General features: G+C 33.4%; 1 protein-coding gene across 1 annotated transcript; it reads left to right on the top strand.

The window, feature by feature from the left end:
• Positions 1-868: 868 nt before the first annotated feature.
• On the top strand, positions 869-17,036 carry LOC110648273 (villin-3). Its single transcript, XM_021802446.2, has 24 exons — positions 869-1,244; positions 3,961-4,119; positions 4,302-4,401; positions 5,084-5,152; positions 5,277-5,513; positions 5,625-5,802; positions 5,973-6,105; positions 7,684-7,843; positions 7,917-8,067; positions 8,157-8,257; positions 8,363-8,521; positions 9,514-9,582; positions 9,654-9,722; positions 9,857-9,994; positions 10,258-10,386; positions 10,992-11,139; positions 11,296-11,306; positions 11,386-11,526; positions 11,723-11,848; positions 13,020-13,085; positions 14,818-14,916; positions 15,703-15,949; positions 16,144-16,382; positions 16,465-17,036. Exons 2-24 carry the CDS (start codon positions 4,064-4,066, stop codon positions 16,576-16,578), a joined length of 2,940 nt encoding a protein of 979 aa, XP_021658138.2. The 5' UTR covers positions 869-1,244; positions 3,961-4,063; the 3' UTR covers positions 16,579-17,036.
• Positions 17,037-18,665: the final 1,629 nt, after the last annotated feature.

Here is an 18,665-nt window from a genome sequence, read left to right as displayed (position 1 = left end):
ATAGTATTATAAAAAAAATTAATAATTAATTTTTAATATGCTTTTAAAAATATCATTTTCAATGATATCTTCAGAAGTATGTCACTGTATACTTTTAAAAATATCCTTCTTAATGACATTTTCAAAAGTAAATGAATCAATCTATCAATAAAAGTGATAAATTAATTTATTTTATTTTTAAAATATGGGAAGTAAATTATTTATTTTATCAAACTTTGGAGATTATATTGGAGCTTACTCTAAAGAATCTAAAACACACTAAAAATAAAATAAAATTTTCAATTTGTCCATTAAATTAAGTCCTTGTGATATTATAATTATTTTATTTTTTAGTTGATTTTAATTTAAATAATTTTAAAATAATCAAAACATTTTATTTAAATAATTTTAAAATATATTTATTGTACACTCATTAAAAAGAAAATAATTAAATAAAAATAAAAAAAGAACACAAATAAAATTATAATTGTATAAATTTAAATAATTTTATCTTTTATTTTGTATGCTTCTTAAAATATTATTAAAAATGTCATTGAAAATGGTATTTTTAAAAATATATATTTATGTAATTTAGAAAATATCATTAAAAATAATATTTTTAAAAGTATATTTTTATATTTTCTCGTTATTGATTTAATTTGTTAAGAAAATACAGTTTACACTATTTTTTATATAGTTTTTATTTTTATATTTTTTAATAATTAATCCAAAGTTATTACCCTTCGCAGTGTTCCCATTAAATTTATTAAAAAAACTAATTAATAATATCCGAGGTTTTGAAAAAAAAAAAAAAAAAACACAGAGCCGGTGCCATCGTCACCGGATCTTTTTAGCCTTGATAACGACTTTGTCCACTGCGAGGCGCTCTGCGTGCTCTCCTTTCAATCTCTGTCTCTGTTCATTATCTCTCATCATTCATCCATTTCTCTCTCTCTCTCTCAAACCATATCATACACAATAATACGCAGCCTTTCTCTGTCTTTCACAATTGCAAATCTCATAAAGAAACCCAGCCTACCCCCCCTCTCTCTAAAGTTGTAAGAGAGAGAAACCCACACACTGCAATTATTCACTTTTCTTTACATTTCTTTCCCTTCTTCCCTTTTCTCACTGTATCATCCTCCTTTCTCTCTTTATCGCCGCCTCTGTCAACTCGTCTTTTCTTATTCACCTCTCTCTCTCTCTTCTCCCCACACTTTGGCATCATACTTTGTGTTGACACGCACGGAGAGTGATTTTTCTGGGTATGTTTTTATGTTGTTTTCATCTGTTCATTGCCTGATTGTTTTTATCTATGTTAGATCTCTTTTTTTTTTTTTTTCACTTTTGGTATGATATGAATATTCTTGATCTTCTTCTATTATTTGTGGGTTTTCTTTCTTTTTGTGATCTGTGCTTTGATCTAATTGTAATTTGGTTTTTCTTTCTACTCCTTTAGTTCTTGTTCATGTCTATTGTTCCTTGTTTTTGTTTGTTGCTTCTGGTTGATCTCTCAAATTCTGTTTTATGTACTTGTTTGATTTGTTTTTGAAGCTTTGTCATCTTTTTTCTTTCAAATCAGTATCTGAACTAAAAACACTAGTTGATTTGCAACGAACATGAGACCATCATGATCTTAATATCGAGCTAATCTTTAAATCAAAGTCAGTTATTCTTGCAATGTATTATTAACAGTTCATGGAAAACTTATATGGGTTTGGATCATATGATGTTTGCCTGTGATCAAAACCAACTAGATCATTGATCGATGAGGTTAGTTGTTCAAAGTATGTTTCGGATTACATTTTTTTTTTTGTCATCGCCCGGCGGGAAGCTTTTAGGAAAGTGAAATAATTTGCTTAAGTGTTTTTATAAGTTGTTTTGGGCACATCAAGTTTTTGAGCAAACTCCTGATTGATGATCTTCATTTAACTATTTGCTGTGAATATACATCAAAATTTCTTGAGTTGGGAAAAAGGATTGCTGCATTATTCCCCTAAAACATAGGTAATTTGTGAACATTATGTATTCAGCATGGCTAATATAGAAAATCTGGATGAAATAATCTACCAGTTGCAAAATTATCTGGGTTTCGAAAGAAATATTTATGAGAAAAATGTAATCATTTTTTTACGACGAGAATGCTGTGCTGATTGAAGATCTTACACCACTTGTGATGGCTTCATTTTGATGCCGTCCTGAATTACAGTAACAAAATATATACACACACACACAACCAAAAAAAAAATATTTAAGTTGAATGGATGGGTAGTAGTTCCTTGGGTGGTGGTTATATTTCCTCTGCTTTCTGAAGCCTAACTGTGAGGTTTTATGCTATGGACCAGTACTCTTAGGTTATGTGTTGCATATATTAATTGCTGGGATTAGAAATGGAGACTCATTGGAAGAAGCATTATAGTTTCTGGCCTGAGATTATCAAGGATACAAGATGTAGGGATAATGTTCAATTGGTTACCTGTATTACTTCATAAAAGCAGTCAGAGTGGATAAGTGACTTGCATTTGTGATTGCTTCCAAGGCGTGTTACTGGAGTATTGAATCTTCCTGACCCTTTTCAAGAATTATTTTATTGGTATGATTCATGTAATTCCACATTTTGCATGCTACAAGAAGGATTGAGTGTTACAGTTAGTGGTATGATATATGGGACTCTCCTACTGTCAGGATCATGTCAACAATATGAAAGTTCTTCTTGACATTTTGGTTTTTTAGAAAATATTTTGACATTGTTTGTGATTTCAGCTAGAATTGATAATGATAACTCACAATATGATGTGTACCAAGAAATGGTAATTCAGACAGCAAACCAGGAAACAAAAATTGGAACGACATAGTTACTGGTTCTCAAGAATATAAAGAGGATGAAATTTAAGGGGTTATTTTTATGTACATGGGGCAACTTTGAGCTCGGTAGAATGCTTGTATTATACCTGTGTTGCGTGTAGAATTGTTTTTTCTATAGCATCTCTATCATGCTTCAATCAGATGCAAGTGGTAGTCCAATATATGTTGTGATATTTCTGAAAATTTTGAGATTTTAAGACAAAGGAGCTTTTGAAAAAAGTGCTTGCATATTAAAAAAAAGGGGGGGAGAGAGAGAGAGAGAGAGAGAAGAAAAAAGAGAGCAAAATTTGGATACACCTTAGGTAATCTGATACACCTTTTTGTTTGTACATAAAAGAACGCTAGTAAGTACAAGTGCATGACGGCTTTAAAGCATATGTTGTTTGTTTTATGAACTCTGGTTGTTTCCTTAATTAATTAACTAATAGTGTTTAGTAAACACAATATACATATACATATGTGTGCCTGTATGGAAGAAGCTTATGGCTCATTTGGGGTTGAGCTAGGAAGGCCAAAAAAGCTCTTTTTGGAAAAACACCATTTTAGATGATGTTGAAAAAAGTCATTTAGTTGTTTTGGAGTTATTATGACTAAAACATGTCAAATTTAATTTTAAATTAGTTTTTAGTACCATCTAACTAATATATTTAAGGAGGTGCTTTTCTAAAAAATGGTTCCAACGATAATGCCAAAAAAGACCCTGTGACCTGAAGATGGGTAATCAACTATGTGTACCCCATTTGTAGGGCATATCAATTGACAAATCACCATACACCTTGAAAAAATATAAAAATTAAAATAGAAATAAAAATGAAAACTGTGTAGATGGCGTGAGATATGGTTCATTAAGATTCTTATGATTCCTTGGAATTAGCTATTATTATTCTTTTGTGTTGATTAATTAATTGAAAAATGCAGGTTTGTGATTTTTTGACCTTGATGTTTGATTATTATGTAACTACTCAAATTGGCTTCTTTTTCATTTTTTCTTTGTTATTATTTTTTTGAGATTGTTGTAAAATTGTCCTCTTTGGGTTTTCTGATCATGTCGTGGTTGAAACTTGAAAGAGGCAACCAATGGAATTGACCAATTATTAATTGTTGCTGTTGCAGCAGGCTCTGTGCTCTGTGCACTTTCCAGATAGTAGACAGCTGGAGTTACAAAACAATATCTAATCTGAATTTTCTATAAAAGCAGTTTTAAGCAGGATTTCAGACAATGTCTAGCTCAACAAAAGCTTTGGATCCAGCATTTCAGGGAGTAGGCCAAAGACCGTATCCTTTTACTGGAAGGAACAATTTCACATATGAAGTTTTGGTGTTTTAAACTTTGGGAGTTATGCATGTTCTTTTAAATTGTATTTTACTGGATATGATAATGCAAATATGTGTCTTTTAAATTTGTTCAGTTTTGAACATGCTTCCAATTTTCTGCTGTTAAACTTAACATTTTGTAGAGGGACTGAAATTTGGCGAATTGAGAATTTTCAGCCAGTTCCTCTGCCAAAATCTGATTATGGAAAATTCTACATGGGGGATTCTTACATTGTTTTGCAGGTATAATCTCTTCTGTGTCGGTGTCTCAATCCGTCTCATTCTATTTTATTTTATTTATTTATTTTTTTGACTTTTTTTTCTCTGGTATTAATATCTCTCACATTAATGAAAATATAGAACTTCATATAGGGTTTATAGTGTCTCTTGTGTGGGGTGTGTTAAATATGTACCTTAGATTTGTTTTGGTAGCTCATAAATTACTCAGAGCAGCTGTTCTGTGTTCTGATGTTTTTTCTGATACAGAGGGAGGGTGGAAGGGGAAGAAACCATTTGAAGCCCCTATCAACCTGCCCCCCTGAGACTGGCACACAACCTGACTGTGGTATTTTGAAGTCCAAAAATTATGATTACGTATCACAAATTCAGTTTTTATCATTTTCTGTTATTAGTTTGTATTAGGTGACTTGGTGAGATCTTCATGGATTATACTGCATTGTAGTAAAACTATATTACTGCTTGGGTGGTGGGCTATTGCACATTTTAAGACAAGTACTGGACATGTGCTCCCTATTTATTTGCAGTTTGATTCTTCATCTTTCCTTCTTTGTTTGTTTCAAGAAAGGGGGTAGGGAGATTGTCTTGTGTCAAGTGGTGCACTTATCAGTTTTCCTTTCTTTTACAAGGCCAATTTTTTTGTTGGTATGTACTTTATCTTGATCTCATCTGTCTTCTTTCTTTTTAGACAACATCTGGCAAGGGGGGCGCTTATCTCTATGACGTACACTTCTGGATTGGGAAAGATACAAGTCAGGTATGCTTTTACTGAATTTTTCTTATTCTTTCAGTGAGGCCTGGATTTGTTCTGAATTTATTATCTCCCCATCAGACTTAATGACTAGAAGTATTTTCTCATTTAATATTATAACTTACTATAGGATGAAGCTGGAACAGCGGCTATCAAAACTGTTGAACTTGATGCAGTTCTTGGAGGGCGTGCTGTTCAGCATAGAGAAATACAAGGCCATGAATCTGACAAATTTTTGTCCTACTTTAAACCTTGTATCATACCATTAGAGGGGGGTGTTGCATCTGGATTCAAGAAACCTGAGGAAGAAGTATTTGAAACACGGTTGTATGTCTGTAGGGGAAAACGTGTTGTCAGGATGAAGCAGGTATCAGATTATGTTAACCTGGATTTAATGACCCATTATTAAATTTTCTTGAATTCTAATCTGCTGCAGAAGAGGCTTGATAGAATATGATTCTGCATTTGTCTTACGCAGGTTCCCTTTGCCCGGGCGTCACTGAATCATGATGATGTGTTTATCTTAGATGCCGAGAAAAAGATCTATCAGTTCAATGGTGCAAATTCCAATATCCAGGAAAGGGCCAAGGCTTTGGAAGTAATTCAGTTTTTGAAGGAAAAGTATCATGAGGGGACATGTGATGTTGCAATTGTTGGTAAGTGCACAAGTAGTTAAAATTTGTGATTTTTTTTTCCTCCTCTCCTGAGCACTTCTTGATAGATTTGCTTTATCCAACCTTCTTTTATGGGTTTTTCCCCATTCTGTTGTTTGGATAATTCTTTTTTTCATAACTAATTTTTGCATAATGGTTATCTGCTGTGCCAGATGATGGAAAATTAGATACTGAGTCAGACTCAGGTGAATTTTGGGTTCTCTTTGGTGGTTTTGCTCCAATTGGCAAAAAGGTTATTAGCGAAGATGATATTGTCCCAGAGACCACACCTGCTAAACTATATAGGTATGCTTATCTTCTAATATTCTATTTTTGCTTGCATGTTTATTCAGAGAGGTAAAACTTATATTGATTTTTGATGCCTAATTTTTTAATGTGTTGATGAATGCTGATAAATGAGATTTTACTTTTGCAATAAATCAAATAATGAAGAAAATAAGTGCATTTAGTAAATGCATCATGTTTGCGCATGTGAATATGCTCGTAAATGATGGATTAGCCTGTAAACTGCATATAAATACATGTATCACTATTTCAACTCCTTTACTTGTATAGTTGTACTAGGTACATTATTGGTAAATTCTTTTGTTGTTTTTGGAATATAGCTTGTGGGAACAAGTCCCACATCGGCAGTGTACAAGAAAATTAAAAGGTATACAAGTATTGACAAACCAAACAAAAATGATTTAGGTATTTTAATGATAGAGAGCCCAATTTCAAGCCCAATTCAATTTGTAACGTTGCCAGTTTGATGATTCACACTCTTAGGCCAGTAATTCTCAACATGGTATCAGAAAAGTAAGGCCCAATGGCCATAGATCCAAGACCCAAAAACTTGTTGGGTAGAGCCCGAGCGAGCCAAACCCATGAGCTAAGCCCCAGTGAGCCAAACTTAGGTGAAATCATGGGCTAGCCCACTGAGCTAGACCTTGAGGTTAAAACCAAGAGGAGCTAGATCCACGTTAGTTGGGCCACCCTATGAAATGGCAATTGACAAGTGGGCCTGTGAGCTTGAGTTGAGCCTAGTTGCACTTGAGGGGGAGTGTTGGAATATGGCTTGTGGGAACAAGTCTCACATCAGCAATGTACAAGAAAATTAAAGGGTATGTAAGTGGTGGTAAATCAAACCAAAATGTCTTGGGCCATTATGGTGATGGAGAGCTCAATTTCAAGAGCAGTTTAGTTTGTAGCTTTGCTAGTTTGATGACTCACACTCCTAGACCCGTAATTCTCAACAGTTGTATCCAGTCAATTCCTAAGCAATGTATTTTTTATGATTTGTCGAATCGTATGGAAACATTCTATGTTCAGTTAAGATGTTATCACACTCTTTTACATAAAATTAAATATCTGAAGTTCAATCCAGTAATTGATCATCTCATCATCATTACACCTTGGCTTGTCCAAAGAATTTCAGATGGTTTCTCAATTTGATGTCTTATTCTGTATGGAATTGCTCATTTTTTATTTATTAAAATATAACTTTTGGAGTATCAAAAGCTTCCGGAGGGAATTCTACTGTGCAATGTCAATCGTCTGCTGGCGAGTGATTATCGGGAAGATGCAATATCAACACTTTATTGAAGTTCAGGCTCCTTTGTCATCGTCTTCAGAGATTAAATTTTATTAATTTGGAAGAACATGAGTATGTTCTGCACTGAAGTTCTGACTCCTTTATCATTGTCTCGGAAGATTAAATTTTATTAATATGGAAGAACATGAGTATGTTCTGCATTGAAGTTCTGACTCATTTATCATTGTCTTCAAAGATTAAATTTATTAGTATAGAAGAACACGGGCATGTTCTGCATTTGTCAACATAAGACTCTAAATTTGCAATTACTGCTTTATTGCTTCCTGCAGCATCAGTAATGGTGAGGCGAAGGTTGTAGAAGGTGAACCGTCCAAAGGCCTGCTAGAAAACAACAAATGCTATCTACTGGATTGTGGTGCTGAGGTATTTGTTTGGGTTGGCCGTGTAACACAAGTGGAGGAGAGAAAAGCTGCCAGCCAGGCTGCTGAGGTAGATATGTAGATTTTATGCTATTATTTTGTTTTAACACAAATGGATTCTCATCTCCAAGGTATGCACACAGGAATTTGTTGTGAGCCAAAACAGGCCAAAATCTACTCGTATAACCCGGGTTATTCAAGGTTATGAGACACATTCATTCAAATCAAACTTTGATTCCTGGCCAGCTGGGTCAGCAGCTCCTGGTGCTGAAGAGGGAAGAGGAAAAGTAGCAGGTAATGATAACTGCCTGAGTGGAATTAAACTAGGAAACTAGGGTACTTCTGGTTAACATTATTAAATTTGGTGATTTATATAATGATAGCTCTGCTGAAGCAACAAGGTGTTGGTGTCAAGGGTATGGCAAAAAGTGCTCCTGTTAATGAGGAAGTCCCACCTTTGCTTGAAGGAGGTGGAAAGATGGAGGTTTAGTTGACATTTTGCTGCCGTGGTTGCATTTGAGAGTCATTTGACGTATTTTGCTTCGTACACCGGTGTCTTTCAGAATATTGAATATTGTTTGTTTTACAGGTATGGTGCATCAATGGTAGCGCAAAGACTCCATTGCCTAAGGATGATATTGGTAAATTTTATAGTGGGGATTGCTATATCATACTTTACACCTATCACTCAGGTGACAGGAAAGAAGATTACCTTTTGTGTTGTTGGTTTGGAAAAGATAGCATAGAGGTAATTATATTGTTAATATTTGTGTTCAGGATAATTGAAAGTATATGTTAATAATAATGTCATTGACACAGATCAATATCACAAGTAATGTTATCTGAGCTGTCAAATTGCTTCTATTATAGCATGCCTTTGTATTGAAAACAAAAGCATACATATTCAACAACTTTTATGATCTGGATATGAGTTTGTTCTGATGGGAATGTGAAGAAATGGTGGTGTTACCTGTTGTGCTCTAAGTTTGGATATGATTCATTTCTACTGGATATTTTAGTACACCACTGTGTTGTCTGGAACTGTGTCTGAGATTTCTTTTTTTCTTTACTTCCACCTTTTCTTAATTAAGACTGTAGAAATCTAAAGATCAGTGCTTCCTTGATCTGCTTTCTTCCATTTCTACCTGAATGTGTATCACAGCTTATGGTCTTCCTTCATCCTTAACACTTAACCACGTAATATCTGGAGTTCTTGACCAGTACTCTTGAAATATTTCTTTTCCCATTAATTTTTATAGAGCATCTGTGCTTCATTTAGTTGGTCAATTTCTTGCTTTGTGGACTATGTGGCTCAATCATTTTGGTTCATTTGTTTTTAGTTTGTTCTTTTACTGTATGAAGTATTTGATTTTTGAAATGTGTTATTGTTCACAACTGCATTGTTCTTTGTTTCCTATCAAATCAAGAATATAGAATGTAAGATTTTGTTCTGCAACTTTGTCATGCTAGGTATCTATCTGATAAATTCCAGCCTTATTAGTGGCATATAAGAATATTTTTTGTGCCTGATGACTTTCACCATATGGTAATGAAGGAGTTGTTGAATCATGGTGCTATAGTAAAATGTGCTCTTTTCTCGAAAAATATTTTTATGTATTTAATTATTTTTTTTCTAGCTGATGCCATGTTCAAGCTTATTTATATCTTTGATGTCTTATATTATATTGATGGTCAGTTTTTGTTCCATAAACTTTTTGCTTTCCTAATCATCCTATGCAGGAGGACCAGAAGATAGCTGTTCGGTTGGCCAATACAATGTCCAACTCACTGAAAGGCAGACCTGTTCAGGTATGATACTGTTTGTAGTCAGATCATAAAATTTTACTTCTATCATTTGCATTGATATGTTCTTCTTGCAGGGTCGCATTTTTCAAGGCAAGGAACCACCACAATTCATTGCACTTTTTCAGCCAATGGCAGTTCTCAAGGTACACCATCAAATTCTTGTGCAAAATATGTTGTTATAGGTTAAGAACTCATTATAACAACTATTATGAATTATTTTGTTTGATGTTGGGAGACTGTAGCTAACTTTGTCCCACTTAATTAATTCTGTCTTTAGGGTGGTTTGAGCTCTGGGTACAAGAAATATATAGAAGAGAAAGGATTGACGGATGAAACTTATACATCAGATTGTGTTGCACTCTTTCGGATATCTGGAACTTCAGTTCATAACAACAAGGCAGTACAAGTTGATGCGGTATAAAGCATTTTCTTCTTTTCCACTAATTCATTTTGTTAAAGCTTCTGATGAACGTACTTCTTTCCTTTATGGCTTTCCTGTGGTTGTAAGCTTTGCAATTTTGTTTTTGGTTTCCTATTCTACCATCTTCTGTGGTGACCATGCTGTGTTTTAGTTTTAGAATTGACCATTTTCTTTGATAATTCAAGTGTTTTCTAGTTTTTCATATAAAAGTTAACCTTTACAGTTGCTCATATCTGCCTATACATTATTCTTTTTAGGTGGCAACATCCTTAAACTCTACAGAATGCTTCCTTCTGCAATCTGGCTCTTCTGTTTTCACATGGCATGGGAATCAAAGTACCTTTGAGCAGCAGCAATTATCTGCGAAAATTGCTGAATTTTTGAAGGTTTTCTTCTTATTGGAATTGTATTCTTTGAGTTCTGTTGGACGACATTGTCTTTTTTTGGAAATATTATCAATGCTTTGCCATGTTCAGGTAGGCTGTAATAACTTGATTGTGATTAAAATTGATTTCTTCGTCAACTGGCAAGTGGAACCAACCAATTTTTTACTAATTTAGTTAAACTGTTAAAGAGAATGGGAATATAATGATAAAAGTCATTATATTGTTCAAATGTATTCTCTCTCTCTCTCTCTCTCTCTCTCTCTCTCTCTCTCTAAAAGAAATTTCATCACTACAAGTTCTTTCAAGTAAATTAAATAGGGTGGTATTAGTAAATCTACTGTATAATTTTTTTTTAAATAATCCTTGATATCTTGTTTTTTAAGCATTTTTTTTATATTTGTACTTTGCTGAAAGCATTATTTATTTACTATTTTCTTAGAAACATAGTTAAAAGAAATGAGTTCATGTATAGTTCTTTTTTCTCTAGAATTTCTTGCATAGCCTTTTGTTCTCTTAAACCAAATCTTGGAACAAAACTAGAAGTTTTTTTTCTATTATGATATGTTCTGTTATTTGATGCATGTTTCATTACCTTGCTAATTCAGCCAGGAGTTGCTTTGAAACATGCCAAAGAGGGAACTGAAAGCTCAGCTTTCTGGTTTGCACTTGGAGGAAAACAAAGTTACACCAGCAAAAAGGCTTCTCCAGAAATTTCCAGAGATCCTCACCTGTTCACTTTCTCATTCAATAAAGGTGACCTTTTATATTCACAAATTCTGCAAATTTTCCAATTTAATTTTATGTTTGCATGAAGTGAAATCTTAGAAAGATTTCCAGGTAGCTGAAATAAATTCTAACTGGCTTTTTTTTTTTTTTTTTAATCATTTTGCTGCTATGTGGATCTCTCAGGAAAATTTCAGGTGAGTTCTAGACTTTTAAGTGTTCTTAAAAAGTCTTTATATACAGCTGCTTAGCAGCTTTTAATGTTCTATTGGGCAGGTTGAGGAAGTTTACAACTTTTCCCAAGATGACCTATTGACTGAGGATATTTTGATACTTGATACACATGCTGAAGTCTTCATTTGGGTTGGTCAATCTGTAGATCCCAAAGAAAAGCAGAATGCTTTTGACGTTGGACAGGTACTGCTTAAAGAATTTGTGCTTTTGTCAGATTTTCTATGTTCCTTCATCGAACTGTAGCCTTAAAGTGAACAGAATGAGGAGAAGGATCTGTATAGCTGATCTCAAATTGATTGGGGTTGAGACCAAGTTGAATTGGTTATACTGAGTAGATTGTCATAATTTTCTTTTAACTTGTTGCATATATTCTTCACAGAAATACATAGAAGTGGCTGCATCACTTGAGGGTTTGGCTCCAAATGTGCCACTCTACAAGGTTACAGAGGGAAATGAACCATCATTCTTCACAACATATTTTTCATGGGATCCCACGAAGGCCATGGTAGGTTCTGCTTCAGTGTTATTTCTCTTTAGTCCTGTAAATTAGTAAAGTAGTATTACATAATTCTCTATCAGTATTTTCATGTTAAATATTGAATGCCTGAATCTAATCTTTGGGCCTGTTTGGCATTGTTGTTTAAATTGCTGTTGAGAAAATTACTTTTTTTAAATATACTAATTAGAGAGTATTAAAAAATAATTTAAAATTAAATTTGATAAGTTTTAGTCATAAGAACACTAAAATAACAAAACAGTTTTTCTCAAATTGCTTTTTTCAACAGCATTTAAAATAATGCTTTTATTCAGAAAATTAATTTCAGCTCTCTAAACGTAATGCCAAACAAGCACTTTGTTGTGCTTATACAGAGTTCAGATGGATGCATTATATGCATGCATAAAAAAAGAACTTTCATGATTGTGTTGAAAATTTTTGTTGTCTGAATGTAGAAATTGATAGTGTACTTATATAGGAAAAGATCTTTGGGCTTTGAACTTCACTGTTGAGTTATTTGACCAAGTTTGATAATTCTCATAAAAGAAAAAAAGCAAACGGTGGTCTGCTCAAGTGCAAATGCTAGATATGAGATTCTAACTTCTAAGACACAAAGAACCTCCAAATGATGCCAAGTGAAATTCCTAGAGAATGATTCTAGCTTAAGCATCAAGAATTCATGACTATTCCTAGGAGAATGCATAAAAAGCATTAATTAGCTGGTTATAGAAACAAAAACTTTGAACCATCCAGAATGCAATGGAACATGAATTTATAGATAAAAGTGATAGGATAAATGCAAAATTAAACTAGGTAAGTAACATGTAGTTTTTTGCTTACAACTCTATTGACCTGACTTTTGATTTGAAAAATGATTGTCATTTGCAATATGGACAGATGACCGTTTTGAATTTTCATTAACAATTTGAATAACGTGTCTTTTGAAAAATTAGGAAAAACAAGGATATCTGTGGTTTGTGAGCATTAATTAGAAATTTTGGCTTGGTAGCGTATATTTGGGGTAATAAGACAGCATGTTTGATTTTTGCAAACCTGTATATCCCTTGAGAGGTCTAGTACTCTGTGTTTTTGCAAGCTTCCCTCTATTGTATACATTCTTTTCTGTTTTATTAATTAAGCTTAGTTTTGTGTCTTCAGAAATTTGCTCCATTAATTTCAGGTTTCAGGAAACTCATTCCAAAAGAAGGCAGCATTACTATTTGGTGTAGGACATCATGCTGTGGAGGTGAATGGTTGATTTATTTATATCAGACAAAACACTGCTGCTAAATCTGGTGGTGGATATAAAATATACCCAGATCTTTACTGTATCTATGTGCTTGTATATATAGTTTTGGTCAGTCTCTGTCATTACAAAATATAATTTCCTTTCAATACTGCATTGCCATTTTCTTTCCATTCATTCTTGTTGCAGCTTTCCTTCTTCATTCATTAGGACACCCGCTTTGTTTTATAGGAACTGGTTACTATGAAAATAGACCGTCTTCTGAAAGAATTTCAGCTGCTACAGTATTTTAGTTGCAGATTTCTATGACAGCCCCTTGTCTATCTTTGTTTTCCTCTTTCATTTGGTTTTAAATTGGGACCTATATTGCTCCTACATATAGAAGCTTTTCCTCTGTTTTTAGATTCCTGAATATATCATGTAGAAATGTCGGTATTTGCACCTCATTTTTGTGAATTTCCTCCTTACTTCCAACACATTCTTCTTTCTTGTTTCGCTTCCCACAAACACCCCTCAACCCCCGCACCCACCCCCACACACCCTCCCCTCCCCCCCCTTTCCCCTCCCCTCTTCCTTCTTCCCATGTCCCAGCCTCTCTTCCTTCCCCCTTTTCATGGATTGTTCAGTCAGAACTGGTTTCCTGGAGCATCGTTCGTTCACACTACAGACATCTTCATTGATGATGAACAAATCTGATAATATGTGATTTATGGTCAACATGGGATTTGTAATTCAAGTTGTTATCAGACCTTGCCTTTTATTTTTCTTTTTTTCCTGTTCATGCATATGTTGATGTAGTTGTTTTGAGCTAGGATGCACAGAAACGGGAGGCGGGAGCGTTTCCCCGTTCCGGAAACGTTTCCTCACCGGAAACGGTAGGACACGGCGAGGAAACGTCTCCGGGCTGTTTCCGTAATTCCTTGAAATCGGAAACGCGTTTCCTTAGCCGGACACGCATTTCTTTAAAAAAAAAAAAAAGTCACACCTCCAGGAAGAAAAGAGAAAGCAAAGATAAAAGAAGAAGAAGAAGAAGAAGAAGAAGAAGAAGAAGAAGAAGAGGAGGAGAAGGAGGAGGAGTACCTGTGCGGCAGCGTGCCGGCGATGGGAGGTGACTGGTCTCTGCTTCCTTCCCCATCCGATGTTGCTCTGCCAATCAGCCTCCCTTCCCCGACGGCGCTGGTCTTTTTCATGGCTCTGGTCCTTGCCCCGAATCTCCTATTTGAATTTTTTTTTTAATCATTTTTTTTTTTTTCAATTTTAACTATATTAAAACTTTCAACCTTTTATTTTCAGTATTTTAATATTAATTTTATTATTCTATATATTTATTGTTTCAATTATTTATAATTATAAATATATAAATAATCTAATTAATTAATTAAATAATTAATTTCATTATTTTTTTTAATATTTAAATTTGTTATATATATATATATATATATATATATATATATATATATATATATATATATATATATATATATATATATTAATATTATTTATTTATAAATATATCCCTATATTTTTTATATTTACGCGTTTCCCCTATGTTTCCGTTTTCTATATTTTTGAAAATGCCGTTTCCCCATGTCCGTTTCCGCGTTTTCCCGTGTCCGCGTTTTCGTTTCCGTGCTACATAGGTTTTGAGAGGATGAAAAGGATTGCATAAATGTGCCAGCTTTTGCACTTTGAAGCTTTCATTGTATAATATCATGTGGCAATGCTGTGACAGGATAAGTCCAACGGAAATCAAGGAGGACCAACTCAAAGGGCTTCTGCTTTAGCTGCCTTATCTACTGCATTTAACCCTTCTGGGAAATCATCCCCTCCAGTAAGTAAATTGTTCAGGCAACTGAGTAAGTGAATTCAGGCTTGTGTTTTAGCTGTATAAGCCTTTACCTTTTCTTGTTAACTTTCTTTATAAGACATGCCATTAATCTGTTCATCCTTCTTCACTGATTTCCTTCTTATTCTTCCTTTTTTCCTCTGTTTGGGGCTGTACTTCCTTTTTTTTTGGCAAGGGGTGATATGAAGCTTTTTTTTTTTTGTTCTTTTCTCATCATGTGGTAAATAGCTAAATGTTTTCCAAAAAATTGTCCTTCCTGTTAGTCCTACAACAGAATTTTTTTTTTTTCCGGGGCAGGGAGGGATTTTTTTTTTGTCATTTATTTTCTTCCACCTTCCACTGAGAGTTGGGTTGCCTAATTGAGTTGTTTGTGGAATTCATTTACAAATTAACATATTTGGTGCTTCATTCTTCATTCATGTTGTAGATGAAGTCAACAGGATCTACCCATGTTTATGGCAATGCACATGATTGATAAATTTTCATGCATATTTTTCACAGGATTTAAGAAAATTTGTTGTTGATGTTTTCAATTTTAACTTTGAGCTTTTGCTCATTTGCCTTTTCTGCCTGTTTTATTATTATTTCTTTTATGTTTATTTTTCAAAATTTCATGTAGCTTCTTCATGATGCTTTGCATCTCTATATTCATGCACCATGTGCTTATTTTTCAAGCTGTTATACCTGATAACAGTATGCATGGGTGTTGTTGGTTCTTTTAACTTGCCAGCTTATTGGCTGCAATGAATATGCTTATATTTTGTGCCTCAGGGCCAGTATAGGTCCAATGGGTCAAATCAAGGAGCAACACAAAGAGCTTCAGCTTTGGCGGCCTTGAACTCTGCATTTAGTTCATCCTCTGGACCCAAAGTTACAGCTTCAAGGACATCTGGACCTAGTCAGGGATCACAAAGAGCTGCTGCTGTAGCTGCTCTATCATCAGTTCTTACTGCTGAAAAGAAGAAAACACCTGAAACCTCTCCTTCCCGCAGTCCTCCCCCAGAAACTAACCTTTGTGGTAAGAAAGCAAAATTTGTCTTAGATGACATTGCATTACATGTAAAGAGCCACAGTTGCTTTATAATCTGTCTGTATCATCTGGTTCTACAATTGTCTTCTTCTTTTGTGGCATCTCTTGAAGTAAATTTGATTTCAAGTTTATGGGTATATGAGTCTGCAATCCAAATATCTGAAGAGTTTAATCACTTGCAGCTGAAGGGAAGAGTGATAATTCACTTTCAGAAGTGGAGGGTTCCGAAGAAGTTGCAGAAGTTAAGGAAACAGAGGAAGTTGCATCTGTGTCTGAAAGCATTGCGGAGGATTCAGAACCAAAACAAGACACGGAGCCGGACGAGAATGGTAATGGAAGCAGTGAAAGTACATTCAGTTATGATCAACTGAAGGCTCATTCTGACAACCCTGTAACTGGAATTGATTTTAAACGGAGAGAGGTGTGTGATTCTACTGAATGTTGCTTCACATGAATTTATTTCTTTCAATGGGTATTAAGTCATTGTCCATCTGTATTTTCAGGCCTATCTGTCAGAGGATGATTTTCAGACTGTATTTGGGATGACAAAAGATGCATTCTATAAATTGCCGAAATGGAAGCAGGACGTGCAAAAGAAAAAAGTTGATTTATTTTAATTATCACATCCATCACAAAGGATTTCTCTGCTTTCTTATGCTCTGAATTACACTGCTTTATTCGTTATCATCGTTGCTCCCTTGAAAAATTATGGTTTCCTCGGTCATCATTGCCTGTCTTGCTGTGTCTAGCATTTCAGTGTTTGCCTTTCGATGAATGAAGCTGTGATTAGCATCCTTATTTGTTGTGATTATGCCTGAAGAGTGAGTTTTGCCCTTGTCTTCTTTTTGTTTTAATCTTCTGCTGCCTGTTTGTAATGATACCCAGATTGTAGTTTTTCCAGGCAGTTGGGAGGTCATATTCTTTCATTTGGTCAATATTGTATCTCATTTTGTGATTTATTTTGACTCTTTTTTTTTTTTCTACTTTTTATTTGCTAAGATGAAAGGGGGATATATGTATTTGCTTTTGTATTTAACTTCCGATATCAGTAATGAAAATTTGTTTTTTGGAATAATAGTCTTGTTCCAAAACACTTTGTTACTGATTCCAAAGCATTCTATAAAACTTTATCAGTAGCTGCTGTCAACTTTCCCGTATGATTTTTTATTTTTCTGGTCATTGTTTGAAGCTACTATACTGATTTTTGTATTTCCTGATTGCATGGAAATTCCTTGGATTGCTCCATTCCTTGCTTGTTCACTGTTCTCAGTTGTGCCAGTGACGCTTTTTCTTGAGGGAGACCATTGATCTGGTGGATTTTATATTGGCATTTTTTTGAATAAATCATGGGAGATTTACGATTTGGTCTCTGCATAGTGACATTATTTACAAATTAGTTCCTGTATTTCTTTAAAACTTATTAAAACTTTTTTCAACTATTAACTAAAACATCTTTCCGTCTAATTTTAAGCAAATCTGCCGTTAAAACATAAGAAAAAGACTAATCTATCCTTGTGAATTAATTATCCCCCTCTTGCCTTGAAAATTGAATTGATAAAAAAAATAATAATTACATTAAATTTTTGTAAAATTTTAATTTCCAAATAAGGGGAGCTGATAAAGTGGTAATTGTTCAAAAATATTTATATAGCAATGATTTTGGGGAACGCCACCAAAGTTTTTGGTTTTGTAACATTGGATTGATATTAACCAAGATTATCTAAGGTCTCGATTAGTAAAAAATTTTAAAGTAGCCTTTAGTCAAAATATTTCCTTTTTTATTTATATTGTTCAGTGATATAGTATTAATATTAATATTTAGAGATTGAGAAAATAATTTATAAAATTTTTTTCTTCTAACTTTTAGAAATTGAGAGAGTGTTTTGACTATAGTTAACACTATTAGGAAATTAATACTACTATTAATACTATTATTATTATATTTAGTAGTTAATTCATTAATTATTTTTATTAAACACTTTTAATTTAAATTACTATATAAATAGATAACTACTGATAGTTAATATCTAATAGTTAACGGCTACTAAAACAGTTAATAACTACTAATATAACTAATAATTACTAAAATAGTTAATATTATTGAGTGAAATCAAAATTATAAGAATTAAAGCAAAATGAAAATAAAAGTATTATTATATTTTATAAAAAAAATGAATGAATAATTTTCTGAAATTGGATGCCTGTGAATTGTAATTGGAGATATAAATTCTTCTCAATCATTAAGGACATTATTATTTATTTATTTTAATCTCATAATTTCAGCCACCAAATCAAATCTAAACATTACCCATATATTTTAGTTTGCTCTAAAATAAATAAGTAAATGTAATCTTTCAAATAAATTTCATTTTCATACTTGATACATAAAAAATTATAATTTATTTTAGCCTTCTATTAAATAATTTAAATTATAAAAATAATTATCTTAAATGTAAAATTAGAATGATAATAGATAAATATTTATTTTTGTTTCTATCATATATCCAAGAAAAACAATACATGAAATGATAATTCACCCAACATTCTGATTAAAATCTTATAATGTACATTTACCTAACCATGGAATTTGTAAGCTAATTATAAAAATATATTTTTGAGGGAAAAAGGAAACCATCATTTCATTTGAAAGACCCATGTGAGTTGATGAGTTTTGTCCTCTACAAAGAACAAGCTTATGGGTCAC

The sequence above is a fragment of the Hevea brasiliensis genome, chromosome 5, assembly GCF_030052815.1.
Source record: "Hevea brasiliensis isolate MT/VB/25A 57/8 chromosome 5, ASM3005281v1, whole genome shotgun sequence".
Classification (NCBI taxonomy): domain Eukaryota; kingdom Viridiplantae; phylum Streptophyta; class Magnoliopsida; order Malpighiales; family Euphorbiaceae; genus Hevea; species Hevea brasiliensis.
The sequence above is the reverse complement of the archived record's forward strand: the minus strand, read 5'-3'. Positions and strand labels throughout refer to the sequence as shown.

What these genes read in the sequence shown, in the direction of transcription:
- LOC110648273 (XM_021802446.2), top strand. Translation starts at nt 4,064, where the DNA reads ATGTCTAGCTCAACAAAAGCTTTGGATCCAGCATTTCAGGGAGTAGGC. An exon ending in GGGATCCCACGAAGGCCATG is followed by an intron (nt 11,849 to 13,019) that starts GTAGGTTCTGCT and finishes CATTAATTTCAG; the next exon opens with GTTTCAGGAAACTCATTCCA. An exon ending in CTGGGAAATCATCCCCTCCA is followed by an intron (nt 14,917 to 15,702) that starts GTAAGTAAATTG and finishes TTTGTGCCTCAG; the next exon opens with GGCCAGTATAGGTCCAATGG.